At 47.5% G+C, this 17,158-nt stretch overlaps 1 protein-coding gene across 1 annotated transcript in view; it reads right to left on the reverse strand.

Annotated features, from left to right (window-relative positions):
- Nucleotides 1–1,752: 1,752 nt before the first annotated feature.
- The window catches only part of MYBBP1A (MYB binding protein 1a), a 60,474-nt gene continuing 45,068 nt past the window's right edge, over nucleotides 1,753–17,158 (reverse strand). The window contains exons 25-27 of the mRNA XM_075113139.1: nucleotides 5,684–5,785; nucleotides 4,394–4,518; nucleotides 1,753–2,413 (exon numbers count right to left, since the gene is read on the reverse strand). Of these exons, the coding sequence (XP_074969240.1) occupies nucleotides 1,873–2,413; nucleotides 4,394–4,518; nucleotides 5,684–5,785 (768 nt within the window). The 3' untranslated portion in view covers nucleotides 1,753–1,872. The remainder of the gene's footprint in view (nucleotides 2,414–4,393; nucleotides 4,519–5,683; nucleotides 5,786–17,158) is intronic.

A 17,158-nucleotide genomic window follows, 5' to 3' on the forward strand; every position in this document is an offset into this window, starting at 1 on the left:
AGGCACCAGGCCCTTCGCAGGTCTGATCTGCATTGTCCCAGTTACCTACCTGCAGCCTAAGCCTCCACCCTGCTTGGGGACCAGTGGCTTCCTGCAACCCCTGCTGAGGCTGCAGGCCAACAGTTAGTGTGTGTGGGCAAAAGGAGAGCTTCGCTTCCCATGATAAGGGACCTCGGCAACCTTGCAGAGCTCCCCTTCACCTCGTCCCCCAGTCTGTGCCACTACCTGAAGGGCACTTGACTTGCAGCGTGCAGCTCCGGTTCATGTACCCTCCTCATTCAGGATGGACAAGGGCTGCGTCCTCCAAGGCAATGCCAAAAAGTGCTCATCGGTTCTGCCTCCCTTGAGTGTCAGAGGAAGCCAGCTGTGAAGGCAGAAAGCAGAAGACAGGGAAAGGAAGGACATTCTCTGCTAATAATGCCCGCAGACAGGCATAGTAACTCCAGCCCTCACCTGCTGCTACCAGGAGCCAGCACATCCTTAGGATGCGCAGCAGACCTTGCAGGATCACTGCTGTGCCATGGAAATGAGAAGAGGGCTGCACCTACCCAGGGGTCTGCAATTGAACGTGTTCGCGCTGCTGCCAGCAGCCGTCTCCCAGGGAGTTTTATGCCTTTTGAGAAAGGAATCATTGCTAAGGTAGATAAATAGCCATGGGCAAACACAGCCCTTTGCAGCTCTTCTCTCACTCCCTCCAAAACCAACGCGACATTTCCTGTGCCCTTATCTAGGTCTGGTGGTACAGACCCACCTGCGGGACGAGAGGCAAAGGCACAGCAGGAACAGCCCAGCTCGAGGGCCCTTTGCTCTGCCAGCAGCCGCCTGCTCCGACAGCAGCCGGCACCGAACTTCCCAGCAGGAGGAAGGAGAGCACCTGGGCCTTCATGGGGACTGCTCCCTCCAATGCTGGGAGAGGCGTCAGGGCCAGCCCACACCTTCCAGCCTCCAGGAGCAAGGTGGTCAGCAGGTGGGGGTGAGGAAAGGAGGGAGGAGGCTTTTAGAGGCAACTACAATACAAGCAGGGTTTCAAACACCGGAGAACCTGGTCCTGGCCTCTCCGAAGGGGTGATGGCATTCTGGCATTCAGGAGCCTGGGGATAAACAAGCAGATGCAACTCCAAGCAGTCACCTTCATAGCAAGGTGTTGTAAGCCTGCTGGTAACAGGTGCCTTGCATGGCTGCACAGAGCCTGCTGGCCTGGCAGACCAGCAAATCAATCAACCATTTCAATTGTTTCACTGCTTTATTGATGTCCCTGTGCTATCACAGGGGCCATCGCCCCTCCTGCACCCAGCAGCAAAAAAGCAAGAAAGGCAGATCATGGTAGCTACTGATGACACCTGAGTGGCAAAACTGGATATATTTGACCCCAGAATATGCATGTGCAAGCCCATTAAACCCCAGGCATTTAAGATGCAGCACCTCCCAGACTGGAGAAGCTGTAAGTACTGCTGGGCCTGGGCAGGACAGAAATGTGCCTTTAGGAGTTACTTCTGAACCTCCGACAGGGCTTGACTGCACAGCACAGCAGTGCCAGCACACCTACCACAACTCCCCAAGAAATCCAAACAAGCCTCTCACTTCTGCCTTGGGAAATCGTGGAGACAGGAACCCGTCCTCTGAAGCACAGGCTGTTTGGCACTACTGACAGAAAAGAGAGAGTGCGCACCTACCAGAGCCTGGAGGGTACGTGACCTCCTGAAGCTCCCTGTCCTGAACCCTCCACACAAGTCAGACCTGCAGCTTTAGAGCTCAGCATCATGGAAGGTTTATTTAGAGTCAGGAAGGACACAAAACCTACAGTTATAAAAGATATTAAAACAGTCCTCTGAGCCATGCTAGCCATGCCAGGCCTGGGTGAGTCCATGGAGTTTACTCCTGCTGCACTAGAGTTTTTTTCTCTTTTCTTTTTTTCTTGGCTTTTCTCTGCATCTGCTGGTCAACTTTGCTGGTTTGCTTCTGCTGGGTCTCCTGGCTGACACTCCCCTTGGTCTTCTTTGCAGCTGGAACCTGCTCAGCTTCATTGCCTACATCACCTTTTCTTTTTCTGTTCATATTCTTCTTCTTCTTCTTCTTCTTCTTGTCCGCCACAGCATCTCCTCCATTAACGGCTTCCTCCCCGCTGCCCGCCACTGCCACTCCATTCTCCCTGACCCCTCTGTTCTGATTCTTGTGTTTGCCACTACTGGGCATGAGGCCTTTCTTCTGCTTGGGGGTTTCTGTTGCCAGGGGCCGCTCCTCTGGGGCTACTGGTTCTCCATCTTCACTAGCTACTGGTGCTACCCCATTCTCCTGGATGCCTTTCTTGCGATTCTTGCGTTTCTTGGTCTCTGGCAGGAAGCCTTTCTTCTTCCGCTTAAGTGTCTCTGCTTCCTGTGCAGGCTTATTGGCTGTCTTCTCTTTCTTGGGCTTCCTGCAGAGGGAACACCAAAAATCAAGAGCAACTTAGTTTACAGCCAGGGAGCAGCATGATTCATGCTAGAGGCAGTCCATGAACAGGCAGAAGTGCAAGAAAGGCGCAGGAAGCACAGGCATGTCGCAGGGATGAGCGTTATCCCTGGAGGTGGTCCTCAGTCTGCACAAGAGACTGGTTAAATGAACAGCAGGAGCCAGACCAGGACTCAAGAAGGTACACAGAGACTTGAGGAAGAATCCCCATTCCACAGACCAGATAATGCTGTACTTACCACTTTCCTGAGCACACCTGCCTGCGGCCCCATGAAAGGCTATTGAGACTGTCTGTCCAAGGTGACAGCCCCAGCAAGGCCTTCGCTGTGCTAACAATCCTGAGAGGTCTTCCAGCAAGAACCCCCAAGAGACCATTCCAGTCTCATCTGGAGAGCCTTTGTATGCATCAAGCCAGCCACTGCTGCTGCTGTTCTCTGACAGGGTCTGTCAGCAACGTCACCACCACCCAATCTATGTGGCTCTGCACCAGCTCAGTCCCCGCGGAGGAGTCCTGAAAAGGAACCAGTCTAATTCCACGGCCTGGCTTTCACTGTGAAGCTTTTTGGAGAGTTTTTCAAGCTGTATCTCTTCAGGGTGGAAAAACACAATCCTGACAACCTGATGTTAGCACTTGCCTCTCAGCAGCTCCTCCAGGATCCTGTGCACAAACCACTCTGGCTGTAGGCTTGTCCCATCTCACCTGCACAAAGATCTCTGCGTGTCACAGCAAGATGGCACCAACAGTGACAGCAGGCTGCACCCCTGAGACCCAATCCCTTCCTCAGACAGCACGCACAAGCTCAGCATTTCCTACCTTAGCAACCCCACTCCTAGCTGCGGTCTGCACTAGCTCCTAAACCAAGCCTTATCCTTGTGCCAGCCCTGGCAGTACGATGCCAGGGGACCTGTGTGAGACTGGGAAAGGGCCTGGGGCTGTGTCATAGGGCTGGGCGAGGCCACTGTGGTCTGCAAGCCTGTTCAAAGCATCAGAAGGGGCCACAACAGCTTCCGCCGCCTTGTATGATTCCTCCCTGCCTCTGAGCCCTCTCAAAGTGAGCCACATGGAAGCATTTCCCTCAGAGCCTCTTCTGGGCTGAGATACCACAGTCCAGGCCACCCACACGCTGGGACCACAGCTCCCAGTCATGAGCAGAGCATCCAGCGTGCTGTGCGTCTCACTAAATACTGCCAGCAGGAAGGGAAACAAAAGTTATGATTGCAAGCTATTGATAGAAAGGAGAAAAAGACCCTATGCCTTCCCCCCCCCCCCCCGGAGAGAAAGTCAAATCCAGCTGCCATTTAACACAGGAGCACTAAAGCACAAACACTGAATGCTCCCCAGCTTTCAGAGCTGCAAGGCAACCACTCCAAGCGTCAGGCTGGGGATCCAGACACTAAGGAGCCCCAAAATCACTGGAGAGGATTGAAGGTCCTGGCATATACTCTCTGGTATCCAGTCACTTCCCAGAACAGCTACTCATTCCCTCCAGTCTCACATTTGCAGAATCAATCCACAGTGATGTGGAAGGAGCTTAGCGACTCATGCTAGCCTAGAAATTTCTCTGCAACTTTGGCGATGGCTCTTAAACAAGGCCACCACTTGGGACTGCTGAAAGCAGACACTCTGTCCTTGGGTGACCGGCTGCCTTACCTCTACTGGCAAGACACAAGCAGATATCAGACATGCATGACAATTCTTTCCCATCAAGGACCAATCCTAAGCATAAAAGCACCTGGAACAATGAGCCTAGCATTATTCCGAACGAGCAAAACAACAAGCATTTCAACCTCACCAACCCAGGAGGTCCATTTAACTCCAACTCCAGCCTGAGCTTAGTGCCTTGATTTCCTTCCTCTTCCTACTTCCCCACATGAACGAAGACAAGTAGGACAGGCAGTCAGTCCCCCAGGCAAGGCAAGAAGCCAGAGTGCCAAGCATACGTACGTATAATTCAGCCAGCGCATGACGTTCCAGTAGAGAGAGTCGAGACGTGCAGAATTCCCAATGCCTTCTGGCTGGTTCAGAGCTACCAGCACTTTATCCAACTCCGTCAAATTCACACGCAGCTTCTGCAAGAGGCAAGTACAAACAGACAATCTGCAAAGCGAACGCAGAAGAGGCACTCACAGCAGCAGGGCACAGGCCACCCTTGGGATAAGACCATGGCAGGAATAACCAACCCTGTTCAGGTTTTCCAAGCTGCTGCCGTAAGCCCCTTTGAAGACCACTTCAATTCGGGGGCATTGGTGAGCCACGGGTAGAGGGTTTGCTTGAAAACTGGGTCTCTAGTATGGTGGCGTGAGTCTAACAGCTAGAACTGTACTGGCATAAAAGGGACTGAAAGGTCCTTTGGTCCTCTTTCCCTTTCAGTCCACGGCTGGGAGCAGGGGGAAGAAGACACGTGACTATGTACCTATCTAAAACAAACGCAGCGGCATTTTCAGTCTGGTTTCTAAAGGACACAATCGTGCCTTGTCTGGCTGCCTCTACAACTTCCGTAACCCACTGGATAATTTCAGTAAAACCAGACAGAATGGAGTGTCTCAAAGGCTATTCAGTTCCTACAAGAGCCTTGGAAATAAACTCTCTCCTCCACCCACTTTCCTATTAGGTCTTCACAAAGAAACAGGCTGTGGTGTGAGCTCAGTGCTTATCAGTAGGAAACTGGGCTTCAGCAATTCTGCTGCTTGTGTTATTTTGCCCCAGTAAATAAGACTATATTGGAGACTTATTTTGTCACCTACAGAAAATCTTCTCATGTTCAAAAAAAAGACATTTTTCAGTAAGGAAAACAAAGCCCCAGCACAAAGCTTCACTCCCATTCACAAAGCTTCTGAGTAAGTCTCAGGTTCTGGAAACTAAAATGTCTGGAGTTCAGTGGAGAGGACAGAGCAATCATCTGGGACAAAACGCAGCTCACCCTCCCCGTACCCCAGGCTGTATTTCTGCTGATAAGAAAGAAGATGCCACATGCATTTGTGGAACACTGCCCAAACGCTCAACAAGCTCTTGGAGATCAGCTCACAAGAGCTACGGATCACTCCTTCAGACATGAGGGCTCTTCTGTCGTCTAACCCAGCTAGGCATTCCCTCCAGGGGCACCTTCGGTAAGAAATGAGGTGGGGTGTGTCGATGGAGCAGTCACAAGGTAAAAATCCAAGCACGACATTGAAAAGAGGCCCCGGTGGTGTTCGGAAGAGCAGCCATTTGCCACACATCAGGTCACACGCTCACCTCCTCTGTCACAGTTTTGAGGAGAACGTTCAGCAGCTCCAAGCTCTTTGCAGCTTTCTCTTTCTCAGCCTTCAGGATACACTTGCCGACCATTTTCAAACTCTGCAAATTAAATGGAGAAACAAATGACTCTTCTCAGGATAAAGCAGAAAAGTAAGGACTGGCAGGATTAACCTGTCACCGAAATAACTCTGGAACACAACCCACCAAACTCTGGAAGTGCTCAGGAGGGTACACGGTGGAAGCTGCTGATGTCCAGGTTAATTAAGAAACAACTGGACAAAATAAGAGCAAGCCTACCACAAAGGCACAACCCTGCCGCTCTCCCCAGTTTCTAAGCTAACGCGCAACTGGAGACATGTTGCTGCCTCGTGGAGAAAAACAGGAAAGACAATATCCGCCCCCGCCCTGGAAAGGCCAGGCGGCTGCCAGACAACAGACTCACCTGAGGGACAACAGCTCCTCAGCTGCAGAAGCTGGGATTTACACATAAAGCGCTAATGCAAAAATCCATTAACACTTACGCCTAGGAAATCCCAGTTGCCAGCACTGGAACAGAGCTTGTCAATCAAGCTTAAATTCACTGAAATGACTGAGAGAAAAATCTCATCTCTTTGTGTTCCCTTTATGTGCTCCAGGGTTTCTGAAACAGTGAAAGGTCTGGCTTAGAGGAAAATCACTCCAAAGATAGGTCAAACAAAAGCCAGAGTTATTTACAAGTGGAGAAGGGCAGAAAATAGCCATAAAAAAGCAGCTGGATCAAAGAGGTGGCCCAGGGGCTCAGGGGTACTGATCCTCTGCCTGCAGCTGGTCTTCACAGCCCCACGTACATGGCAGTTTTCTTCCCTGCCATAGCTGTGTGTGGATGCACACACCACAGCAAGCCCTGCAGCTTGCACGGATCACACTAACATGAGATAGGATTTGCAGGGACAAGCTTACTGTAGACAGTGGCATGCCCCATCACAGCCTGCTTCTCTAGAGGGGGCTGCACTTGTGGCCAAGCCCGCCTTCGCTTGGAGTTCGAACATGCCAACCCAGCCAACGGGCAAGGTCCGTCCCGGCTCAGCACCCTCGGTGCCTCAGGCAACATGCATGGCTGATACACCCCTGCACCAAACCGGTACCCAGCAGTGGAAGGTTCACCAGGAGATGCAATCTCTCCCATTATACCATCTATTGCTTTTGCTCCATTCAGTCTGGAAGTAATTTTAAGGACTCTGAGCAAACTATTCTCCATCTATATCAGCATAAAACTGGCAAATAAAGTAAAAATCCTTGCAGACACTGACAGTAGAAATTTATTCCCCAAAGCAAGCTCTTTCAGTAATGATGCCCACAACAGAAAAATAGTGATGGCCAGCAAGAGCGTAAGGATCACTTTTAGCAGAAAAAGTGGGGAGACAGATAACATATCTGCAGGAACAGCTGCCTTCAAGTAGGATTATTTACCATCTGTACAGGCTCCACACCCTGCCAGTATCTTTTTTAAATAACAAAGACACAGTTGTTTCCTGACCAGGATGGTCCACTCGAGCTCTGTATTAGAAAGCCACCGCTTTCTGCTGGCTGGAATTCATGTCGCAACTTCATCTGACTATCAATAACTTGCTAATTACTCTCTCCTGATATAGATGCACTGCAACTCTATTCCAGAGCTGTCATTAACCTACAAGGTCATACACTTCAGCAGCTCTCTAGTCTCTCAGGTAAAACAAGAAACAAATATAGGGTGTGTGATTTAAAAAAAAAATAAAAATCTTCACATGTAGGATATAACACCCCATGGGCCATGCACACTCCATTTATTAGGCTTACCACAATTATTATTAGTAGTAGTAATAATAATAATCATCATCAAATCAATAATGCAAACAAACCAGACTGGTTTGCATAAAAATTTTCCTTGCAATTTGCAGAACAAGATATTGTCAGGCCAACAGTCATTACTTGTGGTTAAAGTAGCCTTCAGAGAGGCTATTAAATTCAGATCCCTATTTTGCTAAGTTGTGTACAGGTTCACAGTGAGAGAAAACCAATATGGATCGTCAGCTCTTCAGGGCAAGAGGAATCAGGGCAGTACTGTGAGAAGGAGCTACAGTGAAGACAACTGTCATTTCATCTTTTTAATATACAAACATTTTGGAATTAAGAAGGTGTTAAAAATAAATTGCATTTTCTCTTCACTGTAGATGGGTGATGTAGATGACTGCAGTTAAATCACACTGGCTTGACTCTGTCTGTTCTTGCTGCCGTTCCTACTTCCCAGAATTGCCCTGATGCTTTGAAGGGTTTGAAACAAATCCTACTAAGTCAACAGAAAAGTCATACAGCTCTGAACAACACCTGAGGGGCTGATTTTCAGAAGTCTGCAAGCAGTTTTCGGGTGCTTGGGAAATTGGAACACACATTTAGTTTGGGATGCCCAACCAAAGTCATGCAGACCTGTAGAACAAAAAGGGTGGCTTGCCCAGCTGGAGATGGAAGATATCACAGGTCTAGCGACATCAGTGCTGTAAGACTAAGCATCTTTATTAAAAGCAGTGTTTTGCATAAGTCTGGAAACACAAGCACAGTTCCACCAGCCTAAATAGCCAGAAGCAATCCCGTACAATTTAGGTGCTCTGCAAACAAACAGGTCCCTGCTGAAACGGATAACTTTTAAACAGCTCTCAAAGATGGGGAAGGAACAAGGAAGAGGGTGGGAGTGGGTGGAGAGGCCAAAGGAGCAGCAAAGCAGCAGCAGCTAATGAATTCCTACAGAATGCACAATTTTCTTTAGTCCAGAAGCAGAATGGATTGGCTAAAGCCAATCCAGCCAGGAAGCGGGATTCAGATAAAGTCTTACTATTTCTCAATACATCGTTTCCCTTTCCCTTCTGCTACAAAGGATGTAAAAGAAATTTACTCCAAAGAGCACAAAAACACCAGCACCTCTGTATGTGGTATGGTTGAGACAGTCAAGCCTCCTTAAAGACTTAAATCCCATTCCTGCTCCGCTCAGTGTCACGTATCCTGATCTCATCGCTGCTGCCTCAGAGTGCCTCCCCATTACGCATTACATGGCATCTTCTGTCACGCATGCACCGCTTCACTCTCGTCCTCCCATGGCAGGGAGTGTACTCAGCGGAGTCTTTGCTTCCGTGGGATTTGTGTTAGCGTGCGACATCAGTACAAACATGCTGCACTCTGGTTATGTAAAAAGAAGCTGACTTTAGACTGGGGGTACTGGCAAGCCTCGGGGAACTGGTTGCAAGGAATGAAATCCCAAATCTCTTCAATGGGAACTGGGCCCAAACCTCAAAAGCAGCTTTCTGAAGTATTTGTCGTAACTTCTTGCTACATAAGGTACCGACCATTGCCTGCTCCCTCGCGCAGCTGTCTGAAAGAAGAAATGAGCACTGCCACCCCAGTTGCGCAGGTCAACCCTTTTACGGGCCTACTGTGATTTCATTTAGGAAATGTATAAAACACAATCATAAAATTAAAGCAAAAGCTATTATGTAACACATGGCAAACATGTTTTAAAAAGAAAAGTAGTATCTCAGTCATCTGCAGCACCCTTAAGAGAGCCTCCAACACCAATTCGATCACAAAAGGTTGGCAAGTACCTCCATTCTACATAGCAAGACTGAGGCACAAAGCAGGGGCTCTGTTTCCAGTAACGCTACAGGTCAGTGGTGGAGGGTTATGCAAAATCCCAGAAGAACCTGTCTAACCACCTGTTCTGTGATTCTGTGCCATGTGCTGTTTGCACCAACTCTCCCTTCCCCTGCCCTCTGAAAGCATTACCAACCTGAGAGTCACATAACCCAACCACTCAATACTAAAAGCAGAGAGACCACGTGGCTTATATTCAACAGCCACACTTGCATCGCTTGCTGATTATGTTGTTTTTCTCCCACTTTCTGCTTTTCTTACTCTACTCCTCCAGTAACAGCCAGTCCCACTTCACAGGGAATCTCAGTTCCAGTTACTGCAGCTCAGTAATACCTGTAACAGTTAATCATGCCTGTACATCCCAGCTGTCAGCAGAATTGGGCAGGTCATTTTCCAAAAGGAAAAAATATGGAGGCAGTTTTCACAGCTGGAACTCCCATCTCATCTCTAGCCAATACAGCAATACAGTCCCTGCCTCACCCTACATGGATTCAGCTGGCAGAGATGGTTTTGTCTTGTTATGTCAAACGTACTGCTTCCAAAAGCCTCTGGCTGTTTCTGGTGGATGACTCTCCTGGATCCCAAGTTCTCTGCTTCTAGACTTCTACAAAGAGAACAGCACACCCCCGGCACCTTATCAGTCAGGGTTTTTTCTTATATTCCTAATTCCTGCATCACACATGAAGGTATCCCAACTACTGCAGGATCCAACCCTCATTCCATCTCTCATTGCACTTCGCAGCATTCCTTCATCTTCACAAAGTATAAAACCAGTTTGTTAGAGCACAGGAGGTAAATACCTGCGGTCACTCAGGCATACAAGTAGGACAGAGGGCTGGCAGCTAGAAAGAGGTGTTAACCACACAGCTCCATGCCTCGGTTTCCCTGGTAGGATTTTAGCCTAAGCCCAAGACTCCCCTGAAACCTGCAATACAGCAAAAAGTGGTGCATGTGCATCTAGAGCCAAAGTCAGCATCCCAGCCACTGCCCAGCTCTTCCTGCAAGGCAGATGGCAGTATGCTGTTAGATGGAGCCAGGCGATGTTTCTGGAAGCCTCCACATTCACACCTGCCTGCAATCTCAGCCTGTCTGCACTTCTTCCCCTTTCACAGGTACCACAGTGGGGGACAGACTTAGCCCAGATTTACAAGACCCAGCAGTATCTCAAGAGTGCAGACAAGTGTTCTGCTACCAAGAGACGAGCACATTTCCTAGCTGGAAGTTTAAACACCATTTCATATTTATGCATTCCCAGCACGTCCTTCAGCCTACTTCATTGTTCAAAACAAACAGCCCTTCCCCTCCGTGGGATCAGCCTGACAGATCCATCACTGCTCCATGAGCTGGAGAAGCCCGGCCAACCTGCATTCTTTCCGCAAGCTGCGCTATCTCCATCATTCCCCCTCCTCCCCCGTAACAGACCTGATGCTGATGGATAAATGTGCAGATTCACGGCTGAATACAGTGCCAAGTGCCTTCTGCAAAACACATACCTCCACCCACCCTGCACCACCTTACACCCCCTGGCACAGCCCAAGGTTGCTAAGGTAAACTCTCTTCTCCGGCAGTAAATAGTTCAGCAAAATTTCCACTCTACTGAACGTCCACAGGCACGACGAGAAAGTGCTTAAGAGGTCTGAACTCAGTGTGCTGACCGCTTTCATACTGCCTGCGAAAGCTAAAGCTTTGCCCTAGCTCCATGCTGCATGCAGGATCCCAGGGCAAAGACACAACCTGGCATTTCGCTGCTGTTGTGGCTCAGGTCCCTGTGGTGGAGTCACACCCAGAGGGGCCCCAGCAAGTGGGTTTGGGACCCTGTGAGAGCCTGCCCATTCCCTGAGCCAATGCAGTTTTCCCATGTCCACATACAGGTAAGCCGAGAGGTCTGGGAGGGGCACAGCTTTCCTCTGCTATTTAGAGGCTAATAACAAACTGACAACCAAATGAAGTATTTTAGTATTCTGTATGCTCATAGCTCCTGTTATTATCTGATGTAAGCACCCTCACCTCACCTGTAATTACTCTCACACTTCTCCTGAGAGGTAAGAGGTAAGCCAGCGTCATTCCCTCCATTTTGAAGAGGCTCCGAGAGGCCAAGTAACATGACTGAGTCACACAGACCAAGACAGTGCCAGGAATCAACTCTGAGCTTCCCAAAACCCAGACAAGCCAACCCCAAATACTTCCTTTCATGACAATACTCACTACACAATAGAAGAAACCAAGCTAGAACTTCAGGCTAAATCAACGGAAGACAAAGAAGCCAGATCCATTTCCAGCTCCATGTACACAAGGTACACAAGGTACACAAGGTACACAAGGAGAGGTTCTCACACCACCCACCTGAAAAGCACGGCAGCTGCTGCCGAGACCACTGAAAGGAGGGGAAAAAAGCACTGACTGTCCCTCCTCCCTCCGCTCTCTCTCACTAAATTTCTGAAGACTGAAAGTATAAACGTTCAAAACTTTCCTTGCATCTCTAGCAGAAAAAAAAGTCATCAAGAAGTGCTCACAAAGGGAAGGGAACCACCGAGTCTCTGCTTGTCTCTGACCAAGAGAGAGAGGGAAGGTAGGGGACTAAGCAGACCCACATGCTGGAGGCTTTAACTAAAGGGCATTAGTTTCAATGTTTATTTTGGCTGTTATTAGAGGGAGGAGCCCAAAATCCAGAAGCCATTCTCACAGAAAATGTCAATGCTTTCCCAAGTTTCAAAATCTGATTTTTTTTTCCATAGACCATATGAAAATGCAGCAGGGAAAAACCATACAGGACAGCTGAGGGAACAGAGGAGAATGAATTCTCCACAGAGACATCCAGTACTCTGAAAGCACGTCAAAGATATCAGTTCAATCACTAGTGGCCTCATTTTACAAGCTAAGAGGCTGAGAAAGGGCAATGAATTAAGATTTTATAAAGACGGACAGATAAAAGTTCAGGCAATCTTCAAGAAAAAAATTGAAGAATGGCTTTTTTTGAGATTTGATGAAGTCACTGTTAATAATTTATCTCCCTACAAATTAAGACACTGATAATCAGATGTGACGCCCTTCAGAAATGAAGGGCACTGGAAGGCTATATCCCTCTCTCCCACATACATTCTGAGCAGCTCCAGCTAGTTATTTTAAATCCCTAGCTGAACAACACAATAGCAACAAAACCCTCTAATGCCATATAATAGAAGCCTTCAGAGAGCATACAGTAACTTTCAAGCGATATGAGCTTGGAAAAGAGGTGTTGGTTATCTATCCCATCCCCTGCACAGGCCACGTCATCCCGTCTGTCTACATTCACGCCTTTCTAGGGAAACACGGTTGCCTGCCTGGTCCAAGCCCACCACCTACGTGGAAGGAGGCATCACATGCGTCTCATTTGGATGATCTGTGTATTTATCTGGAAGTCTCCAATACTGGTGACCTGGAGTGCTTTGGTCTTACACTGAACTTCGGTATCAGATTCTGTGAGCATTTGTACATTCCAGGCTGCCTTGATCCCATTTTGATTTCAAACAGCCAACCTGAACACTCTCTGCTCTGCCCGCCCCTCATGACATTGACAAACCAAGCAAAGGGAAAAAAATAGTGGTAAAGTTGGGCCCTTCCTATGAGGTACTTACTGCAGAAGACAGACAAAGGAAACCCTCAGGAAACTGCAGTGTATAAGCCAGAGAAAGCAGTTTTAACAACAGTTTTCTGAGGGCTGCTTTGTTTTGAGGTTGCTCAGACATAAAAATATACATTTGCCGGAATATTCCTCAAAATCCTTTCTCACTTCCCTCCGATTTTCACATTGTAACTGGGAGTTTCAGCATGAGTTGGGAGATACACAAAGCACCTCAGTTCAGGAGGGCAAGCCAGCCCCTGGGAAAGGGATGACATAAAAAGGTAATGAAACTATGTATTCCGATCCTGGCCTTCCTACCCCAAATCTGTCAGTGATTTCCTAAAAAAACTGGCACAGCTTCAAGATCACTCTAAAGCCAAGACCACAATTTTGTAACCGAAGACCAAACTGAGAGGTGCTTGATAGAGCCAGAACGCAGCAACGCCCCGGTTCCCTGCATGAGATGGGGAAGCTGAGCCTCTCAGGTTCTGCCATGAGCCTTGCTGCGTGACTCCGGGCAGTCTGGACTCACAACCGCCAGTATCCTCCTTAGATAACATCGGGACAGAGGTTGCTGTCCAACACAATGGGATGTTCTCAGGTCAAGTTAAGAAACAGATTGCCCATGCAGAAGGAAGGTGCCTAGGATGTCTCAGAAGACCCAGCTTTGATTCTTGGCTCAGCTCCCAGCCAAGCAGGTCATCTGTAAAACAGGGTGAATGACTTTAGTAAACTAAATACATTAGCTCTTTGGTTTCTGCAAAATACCTTCTTCATTATATCAACAACTCACTGGTTTGAATTTCCTTTGTAAAGTGACTTGAGACCTACTGATAAAAGAACAAAGCTCTGGAAGAGGAAGAACTCTTCGTCAGATGCTCTAGCATCTCAGGTGAGCTCTGTCATTTACAACATGAAGCAACTCTATTGCTTTATATTGTAAACACAACTGAGTTGTCTAGACTGGCAACATTAGAATAAACTTGAACAACCATAGCAAGGTTCTGCTTTGTTTAAAGTATCTAGGACCAAGGAGGCTAAAACTAATTCTCCACTTCCCTAGCTTTGCTTGCTGTCCAATAAAATACAGCTCACAGGGCAGCCCCATAGCTTGTGAACAAGGCTTTCTGCCCAGGTGACCCAGCAGAACAAGCCAAGAGCACCAACAGCAAGCAGAGCTCTCACAAGAACAAGTCAACTCCAAAGTACCCACTAGGATATCGAGACTTCCCTCGCTGACACTGAGGAGATGGCAAATATGAATCCTTCATGACTGTGATATATGTTTTATAAGCATGCTTAAAAATTTTAAGAACAAATAAGGTCAAGTTAGCTTATGTAAGCACAAGAGCCATTGCCTCGCAGCAGCTGGAGCTGCTATTTCAGGAAGCTGTCTCTTCATTTAAAGTTCCTGGCCATTGATTCTCCCTCATCTGCCTCTTAGTTTTACAAGCATAATTCAATGATATCCAAGACTGCAGTTTTCTCACATTGCTTCTTCCCCAGTTCCAGGACATATCACTGCCTAAAACCATCCCAGGCTCCCTGCTCCTCACCAAGTGATCTGCAGGTACACAGCGCAACCACTGAGGCAAGACAGGATGAGAAAGCAGACACCAGGGGATAGCATCCTATCCTCTCTTACGGCCTTACACCTGCAACAGCAATCCTGCGCTTCAGGAGCTACCAGCCCCATAGCTGCAAATCTGACCAAGGACACAGAGAGCATAGCAAAGCCTTCAGATGACAGCTTCCTTGTGAACAGTACCACTGCTGGAATTACAAGTGCATATCAGCATAGTCAGTTAAAGAGTTGGCCCTCCCACATTATACCAGACTTCTCCCTTGGTCAAAGAAAGGTATAAAATTCTGCATTATCATTTTTTCCTCTTAAAACAGCTATTTGTGAGGGATGGTGGCAGGAATGGCCAATGAGAGCAAACGCAGACCTTTCAACTAGAGGTAGGGCAACAAGACCTAATCATTTTTCAAAGCATCATGAACTACTGCTTTCTGTCGAGGTGAGAGTCAAGGTCCCTCATGGGCAAGCACTCACATGCCAACATCTACCTACTTACATACTCACTTCCAAAATCATGGCTGACCTGTAATGGCCCACCAAAAGAGGTCTCAGATGAAAAGGGACAAGACTGAGCTGCAGGAGAAACTCTCTGTTCTGCAAATGCCTTCCCTACCCTCTAGCTAAGCAGAGGCATGTGTGGAGATCAAGGACAGAAAGGGCTATTGTTTAGCCCAAGCTTTTGCCTAACAGAGTCCAAGCAAACTCACCCCATAATTTCAACATCAAGCCCATAACTTCCACCCAACCTGCAGCTTCTCTTTCAGTCAAGCAAACAATCTCCACCTGGCAATTCAGAGCTCGTAAACTCTTCAGCAAGTTATTTTAGTGGTGTCTTAATCTCTTTGACAAACACATACTTTCTACAGATTCTAAATTTGCTCAGTTTCCAGCCTCTGATTTCTGCTACAAGGCATTTTTTACTCTCTCCAAAAGAGATCAGTCATGATATGAGTATTGTTCTACTACACCATAAATCCACTGCATATTTTTACAGCTATTACTCAGACAAGTGAGCATTTCTGTGCCACCAGAAATACACAGAATACCTTTTGCAGCTTTAGAAAGTTTCACAGCGCAAGTGTCAGCCTTTGGCTATGAATTAGATCTGTTATAAAGTCCTTGATCCCTCCTAATTACAGCAACATTTAAAGCCATGCAGCTGCCCCAGCTCCAAGGAGCCATACCAGCACTGTGCTAGTGCAAGGCAGGAGCAGGAAGAAGGGAACTAAACCCAATACGTGTGTGTCCACCAACAGAGCACTCTGTAAAAATGTTACGTCAGGGCTTTTCCAGGCCAAAAAACCAGCTAGCACCTATATGGCGCTGCCAGCTAATAGTATGGGAGGCCTCCTGCCTGGAGGGTATACTTTGGCCAGCCCAAACAAACTGACAGTATTTCCCAGGAATTTTTCTTTAAACACAGACGACCACCGAAATGAGAGGCACCGAGGAAGCTTTGGTAGCAAAGCCCATTAAAATACTGGATGGGTTGCAAGTTGCTAAACTTTCCCTGACAAGAACAACATAAAGGCATTTTAAATGTTTGTGGTTTCCCAGTGAATCACTGAGTCCTGCAGGTATTCAGCTGCTAGAGAGAAACACGGAGTCGACCGGGTTGGAAGGAGTGGCACGTTTTATGTAGCTGCAAAATAAAATCATACCTAACTCCACCCCTCGGATTCCTCATGTAACCATTAAATAAAAGCTATTTAATGAAACCCAGGATTACCTGCTTCCTCAAGAATTATAAACAGCACCTCTGAATTCCTTGATGTAAACTTGCTTAGATTTTGTCCCTCCTTGACAAAAGAAAACAGAGCTAATCATTCTGTTCAATTACAGTAAATTATAGAACGGCCTAAATTACCATGTAACCAGCATTTAAAGAAGTAAGTAAAGAATGAAAGCTACACTTAGAAAGAGGTCAATACTACAGTTACGTAGGAACACCAAGGTTGGCATCTCCCTTGTCATCAAGTTTCATCACCACATCATAACATTAATTTGGCTGGTTCCCCCCACGTCAATCCACAAGACTATAATTGAATGGCAGTTGCTTCTTCAGTCTCCTGTCCCACAGACCACCTCCTACATAATAGCTGCACCCAAAAACCATCTTCAGGTACAATCTGCACTGCCACCGAATCAGGAGCCCTGCAGCTTCTGTCACCGTACAAATTTCTGCACAACAATTCCTGTACAAATTATTTCCCAATGTATTTTAAGGTTTCCCTGACCCATAATATTAGCAAGGGAGTCTGGTCCAGAGGCCTGCAACGCACCAGGGGTCAGAAGACTAGTGCACCTCAGCTCTGTCTCTCTGGCCCTGAAGTTCATTCAAATACAGAACTATCATGACATTTTCTGAAATTAAGTAAACATTCACAATACCTTTCAATTCAAAACTTGTATTTTAAAAGCACCTTAAATTGACCTGTATTCCCTAAAATTCAAGCTCTGCCTCCTGGATCCATACACAGGCACCGCTGAGCTGTACCAGGCACGTCTTCTGCACTCTGAAAACACATCTAAATAGCGGCGTTACAAGAATGCTGTAATCCTGGTGGACACTACTCAGACCTGGTGCAAGCAGGCACAACCCCTCTAAGATCAGTTAAGCTGAGCACAGCCA

The sequence above is a fragment of the Phalacrocorax aristotelis genome, chromosome 18, assembly GCF_949628215.1.
Source record: "Phalacrocorax aristotelis chromosome 18, bGulAri2.1, whole genome shotgun sequence".
Classification (NCBI taxonomy): domain Eukaryota; kingdom Metazoa; phylum Chordata; class Aves; order Suliformes; family Phalacrocoracidae; genus Phalacrocorax; species Phalacrocorax aristotelis.